This window comes from Dermacentor variabilis, chromosome 1 (genome assembly GCF_050947875.1).
Source record: "Dermacentor variabilis isolate Ectoservices chromosome 1, ASM5094787v1, whole genome shotgun sequence".
NCBI classification, from domain to species: Eukaryota; Metazoa; Arthropoda; class Arachnida; order Ixodida; family Ixodidae; genus Dermacentor; species Dermacentor variabilis.
The window spans coordinates 260,687,895-260,706,122 of record NC_134568.1 but is presented as its reverse complement, the minus strand read 5'-3'; the positions used below and the strand labels follow the sequence as shown (position 1 = coordinate 260,706,122).

The 18,228-nt window shown below is 43.0% G+C and overlaps 1 protein-coding gene across 1 annotated transcript in view; it reads left to right on the top strand.

Annotated features, from left to right (window-relative positions):
• LOC142563497 (type I phosphatidylinositol 4,5-bisphosphate 4-phosphatase-B) overlaps positions 1–18,228 on the top strand; it is a 45,455-nt gene that overhangs the window by 15,841 nt on the left and 11,386 nt on the right. Inside the window, exons 6-7 of the mRNA XM_075674050.1 lie at positions 108–198; positions 1,479–1,533. Coding sequence (XP_075530165.1) covers positions 108–198; positions 1,479–1,533 — 146 coding nt within the window. The remainder of the gene's footprint in view (positions 1–107; positions 199–1,478; positions 1,534–18,228) is intronic.

Genomic DNA, 18,228 nt, shown 5'->3' with positions numbered 1-18,228 from the left:
GACCCTTAAACAGCAGGAACTATATCGTTAGGGTTGAAAAGTGAAATTGTGCAATAATAATTATCAGTTTACTGACAGCCTGCTTTTATCCTGTTTGTGCTGGATAGCTCATCTGTAGGTCCCCAGTTTGCCCGCACGAGAGGAATTTTGTCGCTTATCTTGGCTCTGGTGATCTTGGCAATCACGCTTGGAATCACAGTAAGTGTTACACTATTTTTCATGTGTGATCCAGCATCCGTGAATTCATTAAAGTTTACCTAAGTCTGGAGTTAACTGCCATGGCATTTCTTCACAAGAAGTTTCTTCCTTCATTGCTAAGCTACTCAACTGTGCTGTTGTGGTGCTGTTAACACACATTAATACGTAGCTGCCAACTTTTACGATTTTATCATAAATTCCTGCAATTTAGAGCTTGTTTACGATTGTCGTAAAGATACTAATGGTATTACTATTTTTTATGTCGTGCTTAGGGCGGAATCTATTTTTAGAATATACAAATAAAGTGGCAGACTTATTTTTAGAGCTGGATTTTTTGCACCTGCTTGATTATTTGGACGCATACCAGCAGTAGCACTACCCACATTAGTAAACTCGTATATATAATGGCAAACTTATTTTTGGCCACTATTATGTGAATTTAACGAATAGACTTCACGAATAGTATTTCCATCCGTGACGCAGATTGTTTTAGCTGGGAATATAGAGGAGTGTGCCCGTTTACAGCATTCCCACGAAATAAACGCTTTGAAATATTTTAATAAATGGTCCACATCTTAAGTACTAAAACATAAGTATTTGTAACCAAAGTTTAGTATTTTTAGGCTACAACTGTAGTATTTATCGAACCTTAAAGTTGGCAAGCCAGATTAATATAAAGCACCTTGAGTACATTTTCATGATTGAACTTTTTGTCGCACAAGCATGCTGCACCAAGCCAACTGGAATTGCACATAAATTTTGTTATAAATGCCAAGTTCACTTGAGTTCAGTTATGTACAGTATGTATTTTGTAAAATCCACATTACAGATAGCAAGTAGCTAAGGGCAATTTCGCTCCAGGAACATATTTGGTAAGGCCGCGATTAAAGCTGTTTATTTAAAATACACTGGAAAGCTAGAGGTGTTCCTTGATTTCAGAACAGTGCTTTTCTCTCTTCAATAACCTGTACATTGACAACTAGTGCATGTTTTACTGCTTTGTTATGTCTAGGTACCTGAAGAGATACTTAATGAAAAAAGAGAGCGCTACGAAGACAAGGACGAAAGAACAACATGTACGACAGACAAGGCGCCTTGTCTGTCGTACATGTTGTTCTTTCGTCCTTGTCTTCGTAGCGCTCTCTTTTTTCATTATGCTCAACCAACTCGCCCACATCAAGCTTCTGCTACCTGAAGAGATGTCTGCAACATTTTATAGTACTTTATCTTAATGTGACATTGAGGGTGGAATCTAAATTTGTGATTCTTTTTTTTCGCAGCTTGGGACATACCAGTATGCTGTTGAAAAGAAGGGTATTTACGTTGTCTACGCATGTGAGTAGTCCCCTCCTTGTTCTCCTCCTCATCTTTTTCTTTGTGCATTGCCTGCTGTACACAATGTAGGTTCCAACTCAGTTATTCGTCATGTTGTTTTGATAATTCATTTGGTGCTATAGTTTTGCCTTTATAGTGTAATTCACATTGATATTTATACATTTGTTGGGCTTGTACCAAGGTAAGAACAAGCAGATTCATGCATGGTATCAGTTAGGGCTCCGTGCACTTGTGCACATAAGTTTTAGGGAAACGCAACTTGCAAAATATTTCCTCACAACCTCAGGGCACATAGTGCATATGTCACGCATAGACCTGAATAGTTCCGCGCCTTGACTCTTGACTGACTGCATAGGTAGCTAGGAAAATTCAGCTTACCCGTAGAGCTAGATTAGGAAAACCGCTGCACACCTGTATAACCCTTAATGGCTTATCGCTTATGTTGCAGTAGCACAGTCATTGAATCTGTTGCTCTGCTGCAATCAGGCTTTTAAATCTAACCTGAACCTGAACCAAAAAATCTTATCTGAAGCGCAATTTGAGCCAGAACTAAATCCAAACTGATAAATCTTGGAATATGCCTGAACCCTCTCCTGAGTGTTCAGAAACTTGCACCATATTTTTGAAGTCTGTACACCCCACTTGTATCCTGTTAGGGTGGCAAGAGTTTTAGTAAACAGTAGTGTTCTGCAGTCTTTATCTGTTGGGGAGATTTTAAAATCAGTAGGTTTGTGGATGCGAAATCTAACTGGCCATGTTCATAACTTGTGTGATTGCTAAGACGCGATATTACACAGGCCTTTTGAAGGTTTAAAGCTTTTCTGTCCGTGCCTATAGCCATTTATAACCCGCTATCGATGATTTTAACTTCATATTTTACTGTGCTTGGAGCACTTTCGGACAGCTTGCGCTATCCAGTGCCTTTTAGTCGGGCATGACGAGTGCTCATAGCTACTGACATGGCACCAATGTCACGCGCAGCTGCCCTTCGGAAACAGCAAATTTTGACGGATTTTGATGAGTGTGCGTCATAATCTTTTCGTGGTGGTACAGTCGCCGACCGATAAATCGGGCACCGATAACCTGGACATGCTCAGTAATTCAGACAGCTTTGTGGCACTGCCAATGGCCCCATAGACTTAATGTGTAAAAACGACCAATATTTTGGGCAGCCGCCAGCTCTACACTCGATTATCCGGACTCAGTCCGTGGCTGTAGCATACGCCGACTCTGCTGCCATTATCTCCTCTGGCAACCTCGAAGAGACATTAAGTATGGCCTTAGAAATTACATGCTAAATGGTAATCCCTGAGGCCTTGCCTTGGTCGCAGCACTGTGCCTCAGAGATTTAACTGCAGATGCCCATCTTGGAGGATTTGCCTGAATTGTAAGATCACATCAAAATCACTATCATCACATTACACATTCCGTGACCAACGCACATGGCCTGCTCTTGTTGAATTCCCCTTCTGGACAGCATTCCGCCATTCTGTGCTTGTTTGTTTTTTAGTATGCGTTCCAGACAGCGCTCGGCTGGCTCCATGAAGTATTTCTCGTGAAGTTATCGACAGTCAGCAACAAATGGCACCAATAGTGCCCTCGCAGTTCGAATGAGCCCGACTCCGCAACTGAAGAGCCTGAACTGCTGCCTACTACAATGAGCTCAAATGTGGATATCATTGATGACCTGCCAGGCTGCAGTGGGCCGTTTCTGGCCGCCGTTACATTTGAAGACTTTGCAGACAGTGTGGTGTCGTCGTGTACCAAACTGAATGATGATGAAACAATTGAGCAAGTTCTCCCACCGTCAAAGTGCAACTTTAACACAGACGATAATGATGTGCCGTGTGCACCGGAGCCTTCACATGCGGATCTGACTGGAGCCTTTGCAGTCCTTCCATCAGCCTACAGAGACAACACAAAACTGGCAGAAATACAGGTGGACTTGGTTGCATGTAAGTGGAAGTGCGTGCAGCAGTGAATCGATGACTTCATCCTTGCAGAGAGACCTTAAAACATAAAGAAATCTTTTACGGATACATACATTCATTTTTTTGGACATTTCGGTAGTTTGGACTTATTTACGTTCTCCCTAGAGTCCGGTTTATCAGTCGACTGTAGCAGGACAGACTCTGAAGATGATTTTGATTCATCGGACTTCAGTACAGATGGCAAAAGTGCATCAAATAGCCCTGGAACATCAACAGATGTCCGCCTGCAAGTTTTGTTTTCTGCTCTGAACCGTTTCTACACTGCCGCGCTCAGACCTAGAGATATCTGGTGTGTTCTAAAGGTCACAGTTCTTATCTGCAGGGTGTCAACGTGGTTTGGGCAGGACCACTTGCCGGCGGCAGTGCAAAAAGTTGAGTTTTGTGTAAGAAGACAGTCGGGAGTAGACCTCGGCATTGCGCTCTGCATTGGCACGTGGCGCTTTGTAAAAGCCGCCGCGCAGCTTTTACGGACCGCCAAATGGCCACTAGGGCTTACATTTTCCCTTGTATATAAAGAACTTCTACAGATAGGAAGCTCATATCTGTGGGAATGGTGTGTATAGTCTTTTTGTTCAAAATGTATATTTCGAATTTTTTTTAATGTTCTCTTGGTGCAAAGCAGCATTGATGTTTTTACAGAGTTCTCTCAGTTTCATTACAAATTTTTCTATTAAATAATTTTCTTCAAAGAATTGTTAATAAATGTTTGCTTGAAAATAATACCATTAGAAAGCACATTCCTTCTACAAATTCATGGCATACATTTAAATATCGAGCATGTGCTGTAGCAGTAAAAAAATCATTTACTAGACCACCCAAGAACTGCCTATTTTCCCATGGACAGGAAAGTGTTAAAGGCTAAGCATGACATATGGAGTTACGAATTCAAAATTCATGTATTGTAGTATGTGGCTGTGTGTTTGGTGGTTTCTATGTGTGTATGTAACAGACATTAGTAACAGCATGTAAAATAGGAGTGTTCAGCGCTTGCAGCATTTCATGATAACTAGGGGCATTGTTGCCAAAATTACATGGACATGCTACAACAGCGTTGTATGGTCGCTGTGTATGTGTGCCCCTGCCAATGACACCCATGGTTATCACAAGGCAGTGTTGCAAATTTAAAGACCCCGTTCTCAAATTTTGCTGACAATTTTAAGGTCTGTACTTCCGCCTACAACTGCTGCTGTAAACTCTGAACACAGGCTGTTGAGTTTACGCATATTGTCATGTGGGAACAATGTATGTAGGCAAGCAGGCAGAGAATGAAGATGCAAAGATGCAAACTCTGTTGAGCAAACTTGTGCCTGTAAAGAAAAGTACACTTGGCAGCAACAGCGGCAATGCTGACAGCACGGTCAGCTGTCCTTTAATCGAATTGCACTGCTCAAGACAGTGCTCAGTGATTGAAACGCAATACTCAGACCGCATGACTGCTGGCACTTTCTTGCACTACTGGTGGTCGCTGGAGACACCGAGCTGATGCAGTTTTGTATCGCATGAAAGAAAGTACCTTTGTGATGCATTGTGACTGCATTCAAACCCTTGGCAATAACCCAGTGCTCACTGGTGGCGCAAAATGTGCTGACAATATCGCATTTCAATCGTTGAGCACTCTACATGCACTACTGTATTTTCCAAAGCAGGTCCCCGCAGGGGTGTCTGTGTCAGCAGGCGTTTGGTGTGTTGCAACACCACGTACCCGAGCACACGAGGGTTGGATCCCTCTGCATGTAGCCGTGCGCGGCTTAGCTGTGTTTGGGGAAAGGAGGATCCTGGGGGTTGAGCCGATGCCGGGTGTTTGGACTTTCTAGGCCCCCCGGCAGAGGCAACACACCTCTTTGGCCTCTGCTTCACATAGACAGCACCCCCGGACTGACCCACCCAGGGGAAATTGGTAGTTGCCTCTCTCTCTCTCTCTCTCTCTCTCTCCAACCTTTGTCTTTCTCTCGTGTTCCACCTTTCCTGGCTTCCCTTTACTTCCAATTTTTCCAGCAGCAATGGTTAACCTTGTGTAAATAGCCAACTTAGGTTATTTCATATTTGGTTATAGTGATAACGTACAGCTGGCGTTTGCAAGACCTGTTTTTACAGTCCCTGTAAGCGTCCCATTGTAAGGCTCCATGGTGGGTGGCTGGCGTTATTGCTGAAAACTGCACATTCCTCTATGGATAGTTCATTCCCTACACTCCCTGATCGCCCTCTTTTCTGAGGGTGCACCGATGAAGTTTTCCAGTTTTTTGGTCGGCAAAAAGAATCCTTCCCCCATTTCCATGTGATTCATTCTGAAAAACCAGATAAACCAGTTTGAACAATTTCACCCTTCCTTGCTTTCAAGTCATTGACTGAAGTGTTTGGTCCAGGTTATAAGGCTTCGAGGATGGCAAGCGGTGGTGTCCTCTTAGAGCTCCGCGATCAGAAGCAGTATGAGAAATTGCCAAAACTAGTGTCATTTGGGGAAACACAAGTAATGGTAACCTCGCACCGTACGATGACACAAGCCGGGGCGTTGTCTCGGATGATGACTTGCTGGAGCTCACTGAGGCTGAACTCTTGGAGGGCTTCAGTGACCAGTATGTTATAAAGGTCAAAAGAATTAAGATGAGGCGGGACAGCAAAGAAATCAAAACCAAGCACCTGATACTGACATTCGGCTCAAGTGTTCTGCCCAAGTCTGTAGAGGCCAGGTACATCAAGTTTCGTGTTAGGCCGTATGTGCCAAATCCCCTCAGATGTTTCAAATGCCAACATTTCGGCCACAGTTCACAGAGCTGCCGTGGCTGCCAAACCTGTACGAAATGCAGTGCCCATGAACATCCCTCTGAATCTTGCGAGAACACTCTCCACTGTGTAAACTGTGATGGGGAGCACGCCGCGTACTCACGGTTGTGCCCATCCTGAAAAAAGAAAAAGAAATTGTCACAATAAAAGTCAAAGAAAATATATCTTTCAAGGAGGCACGTAGGCGGGTGTCATACCTGCCTAAGAGCAGCTTTGCCGATCTGGCGCATCCGGGGGCAGCGCCACAATGGCCTCCGGCGGCTGTCCGGTCCACACACAGTGAGCCGGCAGTGACGCCATCCAGCCCCCCGGTGGCCACAGTTTATAATGTTCTGCCACCCCAAAGGGACCATCGACCTCCAGGCAGGTGGTCTCAAAGGCCTCGTCCAACGTGCCGAGGCCTTAACGTCAAACACAGTGTTCGGGAGAGCGCGTGTCCAGCACCTCATAAGAGGCGATAAACACAACAACGAGCCAGATGGCGCCACCAGCGCATAAGGAGCGGCGAGCCTCTCTCGACCGCTCCAAAAAGACAAAACTCTCATCACGGCACCTCCAAAGGGCCCGTGAGCTAATCGTCGTCTCTTAAACACACAGCACTAAACACATTTAGCATAATGGATGCACAAATACTACAATGGAATGTCAGAGGACTTCTCCATAACCTTGACGATGTTAGAGAACTCCTACACAAACATAATTCAAAGTTGCTGTGTGTTCAAGAGACACATCTGAAACCTACTAACACTAATTTCCTTCGTAATTACTCTATCTTTCGGAATGACCGCGACGAGACTACCGCCTCTGGCGGTGTAGCAATAGTAGCCCTTAACACGCCCCTTGAGGCAGTGTCAGTTTGGGCCATTCTCTTTAGTCCAAGTGGGCAGACCAAAATGGATTTAAAATCAACCCCCACAAAAGCTCTTGTATTCTCTTTACAAGAAAGAGAGGCCTCGTTCCAGATCCTTTTGTAGAACTGGACGGACAACAAATTCCTGTCAAAAAAGAGCACAAATTTCTAGGTGTTATACTTGACTCCAGGCCTACTTTCATTTCACACATAAAATTTCTTAAAGCAAGATGTCTAAAAACAATGAACTTACTTAATATCCTATCCCACACAACATGGGGTAGCGACAGGAAGTGTTTATTGAATCTGTACAGGAGCCTAGTTTAATCACGACTGGACTACGGTGCCGTGGTTTATCACTCTGCCGCCCCGAGCGTGCTAAAGAAAGATGTTAGACCCCATCCACCATCTGGATATCCGCCTGGCCACTGGCACATTTAGAACAAGCCCTGTCGAAAGTCTATAGGTAGAGTCAGATGAGTGGTCACTACATTTTCAGAGGACATACACCAGCTTTACCTATTTTCTGAAAGTGTGCTCTAATAAGGAACATCCGTGTTTCACAACCGTTAACGATTTGACATGTAATAGACCCTCTATTAGATTGCCTTTCTCACTGCATGTAAGAGAACTTAGCCAAGAAATGGATGTCCCATTTCTCGAACATTGCCTAGTGGCTCTAGCTAATCTATTACCGCCCTGGGAGTGGCAGGTGATAGACTGTATCCTTTGTAGAGGTCACAAAGCACGCTCCTGACCTCGAAATCGCTATACATCTCCATGAACTTAAATCAAAGTACTCCTGCTGCAAATTCTACACAGACGCGTCAAAATCACATGTTGGCATATCTTACGCTGCTGTTGGTTCCTCTTTTTCTGAATCTGACGTGTTAAACTCCCTAACAACTATCTTCACTGCAGAAGCCTATGCAGTACTGTGTGCGGTAAAACATATAAAGAAACTAAAACTTGACAGAGCAATCATATTCACAGACTTGTTAAGCCTTGTAAAAGCACTCATTTCTCTACAAAAGTACAGAAATTCTGTCTTCAACGAACTCTACTCACTCTTAAGCAACATCTATTTATTGCGTAGACATGTAGTAATATGCTGTGTTCCTGGCCACGGAGGAATTGAGGATAATGTGCTTGTCGACGAGATTGCCAAATCAATGGCATCGCAGGGTATTCGTTCTGCTGCTGTCCCTGCCACAGACATGAAGCCTTTCTTAAGAAACAAACTGCGAAGTCGCTGGCAATGCTTGTGGGACGCTGAAACGAATAATAAGCTTCACCTAATTAAGCTGAAGTTAGGTTTCTGGCACCCAGCTACGAAAACATGAAGAACAGATGTCCTATTCACTAGACTAAGAATAGGACACACATTTGGAACTCATAACTTTCTCTTGACCGGTGACGAGCCTCCAACCTGTGGTAAATGTGGCAACAGGCTGGCCATCCTCCACGTCTTCTTGGAGTGCCGGGAAGCCGAAAGAGACAGGAGGAAACATTTTCCTTTTGCATACCGCCATTGCGTCCCTCTGCATCCAGCTATGTTTCATGGTCAAGAACCGCTTTTTAAGACCAAAGCAGTCCTCGCTTTCTTGAATAAAGTTGTGCTACATGTTACAAGCCCATTAATTTCGTAGCGCATCCTCTTTCCAGAAGATGCCGCTACGATAGTTTTATTTGTATAGCACATGCCTCTACGCCTTTGGGTTTCTAGGGCTCTGGTGAGGCAGTAGTGCTCTAGTCAATTTTAGCATCTCACATATTTTATATATTGCATCATTCTTTCTCAATGCATTTTAATCATAGTACACGTCAATAGTCATTCCCATAATTTTATTACACATAGATTTTATGCAATTTACATCAACACTTTTAGGCCCCTTTACAGCCACGTCACATTAACTTCACAGAAGCCATCAGTCCACTGCAAACTCATTAACTCTAGACAGATTTAGTTTAGCATACTCTATATGCTTTAGTGTAGCGTACGCTAAGCAGCGCACATTTTTTACAGTTTTAGTTTGCCGGCGAGTCTTGAGAACACCACAAGGTTATCCATAATACTCTGTCGTCGAAGTGGCCTGAGTCTAAGCGAAAGCCATTTACACAATCATTTGCTACGAACGAAGTGCATTTTACAAAAGCAATGCCAAATTCGATTCGAAGCAGGCAGCCAGAACCGCCGCCATGTTTCACGCAAACTCCGCAAACCACGCGAAGACGCTAATGCTAAATTTGAGAAATAGCGTGCGTACACTATACACTATGGGTCCTTTAGTGCTCTGCGCATGCGCAGTGACGACCCGCTATTTTATAGCATACGCAATGGTATAGCCTACGCTATGCTAAAACTGTCTACTAGGATGGTGCTCTTTGGCCATACCGAGCCCATGCACCATTAAAGGGGTGGAGACATGAAAATTTTAGTTCATGCGTTCTTAAATTCGAGCGTTGCGTACTGCTTCAGGAAGCACGATACACACCGCGGGATTCATATATACCCAATAAATAATTTAATAATAGCATTATTATACCGAGCGGTTTCGGTTTGGTTTCTGGGCTCCGGGTGATGCTATGACGTCATAGGAGAGGAAACGCAACATGGCTTTGTCACGTGAGTCACAAAAATAGTGACGTAAAACTATGCTGCGTCGTCTGCTCGCGCATACGCGTGCTCTGCCAGCAGAGGTAAACAACTGGCGATTCGAAGTGCATGTCGTGGTTATTATAATTATTGCGAAGAGCGACAACAATGGTAAGAAAATATTGCAGCTTGTGAGAGTCGGTGATTCAATCCGAAGTGCCGTAAGCTTTAGCTTTGAAGTGAACCAGAAAAGGCCTAGCGACGATATCGGCGGCGCCGAACAGTCAGAGGCGGTAAGGCTGCCGTCAGTGCCAGAGTGACCACTCCTCGGTCGCTGATTGGCCGCTTCGCCGTACGGCTGCCACACAAATGAGTCCCGGGCATATCCTCTCTACGGCAAGGAAATCTCGCCGTTTGCGAGCAAAAACGCCGTCACAAGGGAGCCCGTGAACGGCGTGCGCCGAGTTTCCGTGCCGGTAACGTGGACGGGCCTTCACATTGAGAAAGGCCAAGTGAACGAGAGACCACTCCGAGCTGCCGAACTATGTGACTGGCAAATGCTACGTCAACTGCTGTCCGCGATAGCGCTGTGCATGTCTCGGTCAGCCAGGGGCCAGGGTTAGCTCGGTTACAGTGTTCTAGAAGCCTGTAGCATAGAGAAAGGATTTTTAGAATGACAGGAAGCTGAGCTAGTTGGTTAGGATTCATAATGCAAATTAAGGGGCAATTGCGTTCAGACGCGGACACAAGAAGAGAGAAATGGACAACACGAATGCCTCATATCCTGGTCCCTTTCGGAGTCAGCCAGCTAGTACACTCAATGTAAAGGCCCGTCCACATTACCGGCACGGCAACTCGCCGCACGCAGTTTGCCGTTCATGGGCCGCCGTGCGGCGTTCGTGTTGTCGACTTCTCTCCTTCTGTGTCCGTGTCTGCACGCCTTACCCCTTCTTTTCATTAAGAAAGGATTTCTATATGCCTGTAGCTCGGTCATAGTGGAGGCTATGCTCGGTTGCTCGGCTCAGCAGGCTCCGTAATCGGCATTTCATCGCTACTCATCATACGCCACGTTTTTGTGCTGGTGTGCCATGACGTCAATATTTTCGCTCCTCCACTGGGACGTCATAACTGATGTGCTAGCGATGGGTCTCGACCACGAGAATGAGCTTTTAATGACTTTTTGGAGCTGAATTAAAATTATTTTGAAATCTTTGCAGCATCCAATACCTCATTGTGGGTGTCCTTGCATACAGAAGCAGCCTACAACATACTTTTTATAGCCTCAAAATTTGGTGTCCCAACCCCTTCAAACATCAAACATTCATTCATTCCAAAGCAGGCAACAGTGCTCACGTCAATTTGAAATGCACCAGAGTGTTTTCCACATGTGTTCTATCTGATTAGGATTGCCCTATTGGGCATACCCTTGGTACTGCGAGTGCATTTTGCATGAGCCAAAAGCAAAGAGTGGTTGCAGGTAAAAAGCAAATTTGATAACACTCATGCCATAATGAATGCGCAAAAATAAAGTGCACATAGTAATATTTAGTTGCATATGGGAATCAGTGTCTTACAAGCACTTCATGTGTTTCTCATATATTATCAGCTATTATAAGTGTTAACATAGTATGTCTACATACCATGCACAGGAAACTCTCCAGCTTTTAGTCACAGCCCCACAGTAACTATCTAAAGCGTACATGCAGGGTTCTGCAATTTTCAGTTTATTTTTTCTCCAAAAATCGAAGTTTATCAGAGCTTTATTTTACCACGCGATGGAATTCAGCTTTTCAGTCTTCATTTCATTATTCACCTTTTAGTTTCCATCTTACCTTCAGGACACCTGAACAGTTCATTTGAGTTTTCCTTTGGGAACCTCAGCTTGATGAGCAGGCTGTCCAAAGAGTTTGTTGTCACGACGAACACCTTTGCTTCTCGCACCTTTTTCAGGAAATGTAGTCACAGTATAGTCGCATGATCATAAATGAGGGCCCTGAATTTGTGATTTTTTTTTTTTGATAAATCTGAGGGAACTATCAATTTTTTTTGCCGGCGAGTGTTTCTCAAATTTTATCGGATTAATCTGAATATGCAATTAAATAAATTAAATTTTATGGTTTTGCATGACAAAACCAAGATCTTTGAATATGAGGAATGCCGTAGTTGCATGCATGATTAATTTTGACCACTTGAGGTGCTTTTAACAAGCACCCAATCCACGATAAATGAGCATTTTTGCATTCTCCCTCCATTGCAATGTGGCTGGTGCAGCCAGTATCAAACCTGCAACCTTTCCTTTATTTCACCATTCATTGTTAAATGTACAAATGCTAGGACAGGAGCAAAAAGCTGCTATTTTAAGTGACTTGACAAAGGCCCCTGCCTCTACAGTATTTGGCAGCAAGACAGTTTGTGAACTCTTTTCATGCAATAATACACCGATACATACAATATATTTTGAAAAACATTTCTAAGGGCTGATAACATGTTTTTGAAAACATACACTATAACCAACATTTTTTTTTTTTTTTACCAGCAATACACACCTTCTCCTAACAGAAAATTAAAGATTTATGTAACGGGGTGAAACAATACATTTTTCCAGGCACATAACAATATATAAAAGCACTTTCACATACAAGACAAATACAAAATAATTTCATACTTAAGTTACAAGCAAGAAAAGGAAACGCAAATACAACATAGACTAATCACATGCAGTCGCACGGCTAATGAAACATTCCTTCAAAATTCGACATGAGACAGTCTTAAGATTCATGTTTTCTTTTTCAAGACTGTTCAGTAATATCGATATTTGGCACGGCCAAGGTTTCTCGCTCCGGAATGCCGTATTTGAGGTGATGAGGTTTGCTTAGATTACAAAGATCAGTGAATCCCGTGTGGCCTCGTTTTACGCTTTCTTTATATTTCATAGCAAGATTAAACTGATAATTGTAATGAAATGGGAGAACGTGAAACTTAGAAAAGAATGTACTTGTATGACTGCCGTAAGAAATACAAGCAACATGGCGCAATGCTTTTTTTTTGTAAAAGAGATAACATCTGAATATCTTTTTGTGATGCTGTCCCCCATACAAGACTACAATAATTTGCATGAGAAATAAATATGGTGTTATACAGCAATAGCCATAGTTTTAGCGGAAGAACGTCTCGAAGCCTACAAAGTGCACCGCATGCTTTTGCCATACTTGTTGCCACGCGTTCTACGTGTTTGTCCCAACCTTAAATTCTGATCAAAAATCGCTCCCAGTGTTTTCACGACCGCGGGGACGTCAATTCGTTCTGATCGATAGAATATGTTTAGATTGCGATTTACATGTTTTTGGGTGGGTGCAAAAAGAACAGCTTTGTTTTTTTTTTTTTTTTTTTAGAATTAATTTGTAAAAAATTTGCTTTACTCCACCAATATAGTTTATCAAGGACGGGGTTTGCTAGTTGTGATAAGTTATCAGCATTACATGATTGGAAAAAAAGACTGGTGTCATCTGCGTGTATTATATAGTGAGGTAAGTTACTGATGTTTGTTAAATCATTTATATAGATGTTGAACAGTATAGGTCCTAATATGCTCCCTTGGGGAACACCAGCCTCTAATTCAGGGGTCCTGAGTATTCTCCTGAGATGTAAATGCATTGTTTCCTATGGGTTAAATATGACCTTAGAATGTCCAGGGGTAATCCACGAAATCCGTAATGTTCAAGTTTCTTTTAGTAGAGTAATGTGATTGATCCTGTTAAAGGCTTTGGCAGATCGATAAATACGCCTAATGTTAATTTTTTTTCTTCGTAGCCATTCAAGATTAAATCCTTCTTTGTTAATAGAGCTAATTCATTCGATTGGCCCCTATGAAACACAAATTGATGCGGAGATAATAATTGATATTTTTCACAAAACGACACAACCCTTTTACAGATAACCTCCTCTAAGCCTTTTGATGTGACAGGGAGCTCTGACACCAGCCGATAATTTGACATGTCAGTTCTGTCCCCTGATTTGAACAGAGCAGTAACCTTTGCCTGTTGCATTTTTGTAGGGAAAATGCCAGTAGACTAACAATAGACTAACAAGTCTATTGCAAATTTAGTTGGTTTAATCTGGAGACCATCGATGTCACGTGCCTCACTGTTCTTTAAGGATATAAAAGCAGAGTAAAGCTCGTCGGGTGTTGTAGGCTCAAAAAACGCTGTATTTACGCTGGGCACACCCAAAAAATTGAGAGCATCTATATTGTGAGCGCTAATCACTATATTTGTAAAGTGTTCATTGAGACGATTTGCTAATTCTATACCTTTTAGCTGCTTCCCATTCTCTGTAGTCTCGAGCTCTTCATAACGAGTTCTGCTGCAATTTAGGAGCTTATTAAGCGCATGCCAAACTAGGTCACCTTTGGTATCCGCATCACTAAATAGCTTTTCCAGATACTCTTTTTTTTGTATCTCGAAGAAACTTAGTTACAAAGTTTCTGTATTTCTTAAATGCAAAAAATCATCCGGGCTTTTAGACTGCACAAAGTGAGAGTATAATTGGTTTTTTTTAACGAATTATCTTTAAACACTCATTTGTTAACCAAGGTTTCCATATCTTTGTAGATGTCATTACGTTTTTAAATTTAAGACAACTAGTGTACTTTTTTTTTTTTTATGATAAGCATGAGTGTATCGTAGGCTGTATTAGCATCGTTACACTCAAATACGGGTGTCCAGTTTACACTTCGAAGTTGGTTTCGAAAGTCATTCATTGTTCTTGGATTTATTCCCTTCATGACGAAAGATTTACATTGGTTTTGGCTCGCTTTAAGTGTGTTATTTCATTTAGAAAACATGTATATCGGCAAGTGATCACCTAGATACCAGCATTGATATCTTGTATTGGGCTGTTCGTAATAAATAAGTCGATAAGAGATTCAGAAAGGCATGCAACTCGAGTGGGTGTTTTTATCACGTTCGCACAACCAAAAGAATCTAGGAGTAAGATCAGGTAGTGGGAAACTGTATTCGATTGCAGTAAGTTTACATTATAGTCACCGCCTATGTTTATGCACAGTCTATTTTGGTAAGCATAACATGGTAATTGTTCTGAAAGGACTGGAAAGCTTTCGGTATTACCATGAGGTGGTCGATACAAAACAGCGAAAACATAGGATCCACATTATACCTTAAGCGCTTCGTAGTCTGGTGTGGTTTTTGAGAAATCTGTAATCAAGTCACATGAAAGCCTTTCTGACACCATCTGCACCACACCTCCACCATGGCGGTTTGGTCTATTTAGAAAGAAGCTTTGGTATCTGGGCAAGGAAATGACATCTTTTGAGTTGTACCATGTCTCACTTATCATTATTATGTCAAACCTGAATGTGAATTTGTTAAGAAATGCTTCTATCTGATCGTGTTTATTACGGGCAGACTGAACATTAAAGTGCAAAACGGTAAGAGAGTCGGCGTAACCAGGATGAACAAGGTTGCGTGGCATGATCATAGCAAGATAAGATACAGAAAGTGTTCGTTGCCAATCGCCACTAGCAGATTTTAGTAAGGTCTGCCTCGCATGTAACTTTAACAACCACTAGACTCTTCCGTTTTTCACGCGAACACTTTTCCGTCCCCCACCCATACATAGCAGCATTTCATTTCCTTTTTCTTTGCCACAGTCATGCCAAGCAGTTGCTTTAGTTGAGGGCGCAAATGCTCATTCACAAAGACAGACTGCTTGGAAGAAAAACCGATGTCTTCTGCAGGGATCCTTGCTTTTCGTGCTTTTTTGATCACAGCATCACGTTTCAACCGACGATTGAAAGACATGACTATGTTCTTATCAGTATCAGAATTCCGCACAGGAGCGCGATGGCAAGCATCAATATCTTGCTCAGTTATCGGCACGCCAAGCATTTCCCCAACCTTCTGCAGAACATTCCGAAGGTTCTCATTCTGCAAACAAGTAACACCTTTCACCTCAATGTTCCTATTTCTCGAATATTGATTCCGTGTCACTATCTTTAGTGAGTTCCGACACACTTGCTTTCTCAACTTCTCAATTTCTTGCAAAGGAGGCTTTTGTGCTGCTTTTAGGTCGGCATTTTCTTTTCTAAGTACTTCACATTCTGCTTTCAAAGCCTCGTACTGTTCACTAGTGAATTCTACACTTTGCTTGAGTTCTCGAAGTTTCTTACGGAACTCGCGTTTGAGATCCGCAACTTCCCGTTTAAGTTCATCATTTCCCATTTTGAGCAACAGCAAGAACACACAAAAGTGCGAGCACCTCAGACAGAAGTTGGCAACAGAGCAGAAAATCAAACTATAAACAATACAAAAAAACAATTTCCAACCTGCAGAATAGATGAAACGTAAGTGTCGGCTCCTGCTGCTGCCTCTGCTGTCAAATGACGGCGAAGGGCCAGCAGTGCTCCTTTTAAAGGGCTTGCAGAGCAAATGATGTGACGTAAATCCACGTGGTTCCCGCAATCATTCGTAGGCAGTCCAGGCAGGCAACAATGCAGCCACTGGGTGCAGTTGCACTCAAGGTTACGATGCAACCGCCCACCGTCTTTTTGAAAGTCATTGAGCGTCTGCAGAATCTGCAGAATAGATGAAACGTAAGTGTCAGCTCCTGCTGCTGCCTCTGTTGCCAAATGACAGCTAAGGGTCAGCAATGGCCCTTATAAAGGGCTTGCAGAGCAACCGACGTGATATAAATCCATGTGGTTCCCGTAATCAGTCGTAGGCAGTCCAGGCAGGCAACAATGCAGCCACTGGGTGCAGTTGCACTCAAGGTTACGATGCAACTGCCCACCGTCTTCTTGAAAGGCGTTGAGCGCCCGCAGAATCTGCAGAGTAGATGAAACGTAAGTGTTGGCTCCTGCTGCTGCCTCTGCTGCTACCTCGTACTTGGCAGTGTAGTACCATAGAAATCATTGCCCCTCAGCCCCTCCCATCAACAGCAACTGTCATTTTGGCAGGTCTTGTGTGACATCTGGGAGTGTAGAGCCACCGCTGTGTTGTCTGCTTCGAAACATCCTGAAACTATGTGTGTGCCATGCCAAACTCTCCTTCCTCTGCATGCTCAGGCACTCAACAGCATATCAAAGGCGTCAGTTTCATTGTGCCTCCAATCCTTTCACTTGCATGCTAAAAACAAGCATAGGCCAGAGAGCGCCTGCAGAATCTAGCTCGGGCTGACCACCAAGACATACATGTGAAAACGAAACACTGCTTATACCGCGCACATTGACTATGCAGAATGCACTTCAATGACGATGATGGGCCCGCCGCAGTGGCTTAAGCTATGGTGTTACAATGCTAAGCACGAGGTTGAGTGATCAAATCCGGGCCGTGATGGCTGCATTTAATTGGGGGTGAAATGCAAAAATGCCCGTGTCTCGCGCATTGGGGGCACGTTAAAGATCCTCTGGTGGACATAATTAATCCGGAGTCCCCCACTACGGTGTGCCTCATTACCTAATCGAGATTTTGGCACGTAAAACCCCAGAATTCAATTCAGTGATAATGATGATCTATGCAGCCAGGTCCGAATGAGTGTTCAAATCTGGCACTCGTGAATCTGGTTAAAAAGAAGAGTACATATAAAACACAAAACACATTTTGTCACCTATCAGTGTGGCCATACTGCTGTTTGGTTCAACTGGAATATAAAAAAAATTAAAATACAAACTTTCTACCGCACTGAGTATGTTCATATTTTGCCAGCTTGCTTTGTGATGCTTATAGTTCAGCATGCAATACAATTCAAAGATAAAAAAATTTATAACCCCTTTAACAGATTTGCTGCAGTATCTTAATTAACCTAAATTTAAATTACCATCTGTTCTTTTAAACCTGTGAGTCATTTAGGCTTTTTTGTGGGCACCATAGATCCAACATATGAAGGAGATTGAAATTTTGGGCTTCACACAGCATTCTGTTAGTGTTTTGGGAATGACATAATCAGCCTGCCTGGTGTTGCAGCAGGACGTTGCAGCAAATGTTGCAGCAGGAACGAAGTTGCTACCATTTATACTTTTGCTTTTGTCTTCGCTTTTGCTGATCTGAACAGACTCACAGTAGTGACATAGTGGCTTTGGCACTGCGCTGTTAAGACCAAAGATGCAGGATGAAATCCCGGCCACAGCGGCCACATTTCGATGTGGGAGAAATGCAAAAATACCTGTGTACCGTGCATTGGGTGCACATTAAAGACTCCCGGGTGGTCAAAATTATTCCAGAGTCCCCCACTACGGCAAGCCTCATAATGATATTGTGGTTTTGCTGCATAAATCCCAGGAATTAAATTTTTATTTATCAGAACAGCTGTTGTGCCAATCAGTAACAAAATTATGTATTATCACTTTTGCCAGAAAATGTGCCCTTTCTAGTAGCTTTAAGGCCATTAGTGGGAAGATTCAGCTCAAAATGTATTTTTGTGTCGATTACTCAATGTTTAGAATAGCATTGGTGGGAATGCTG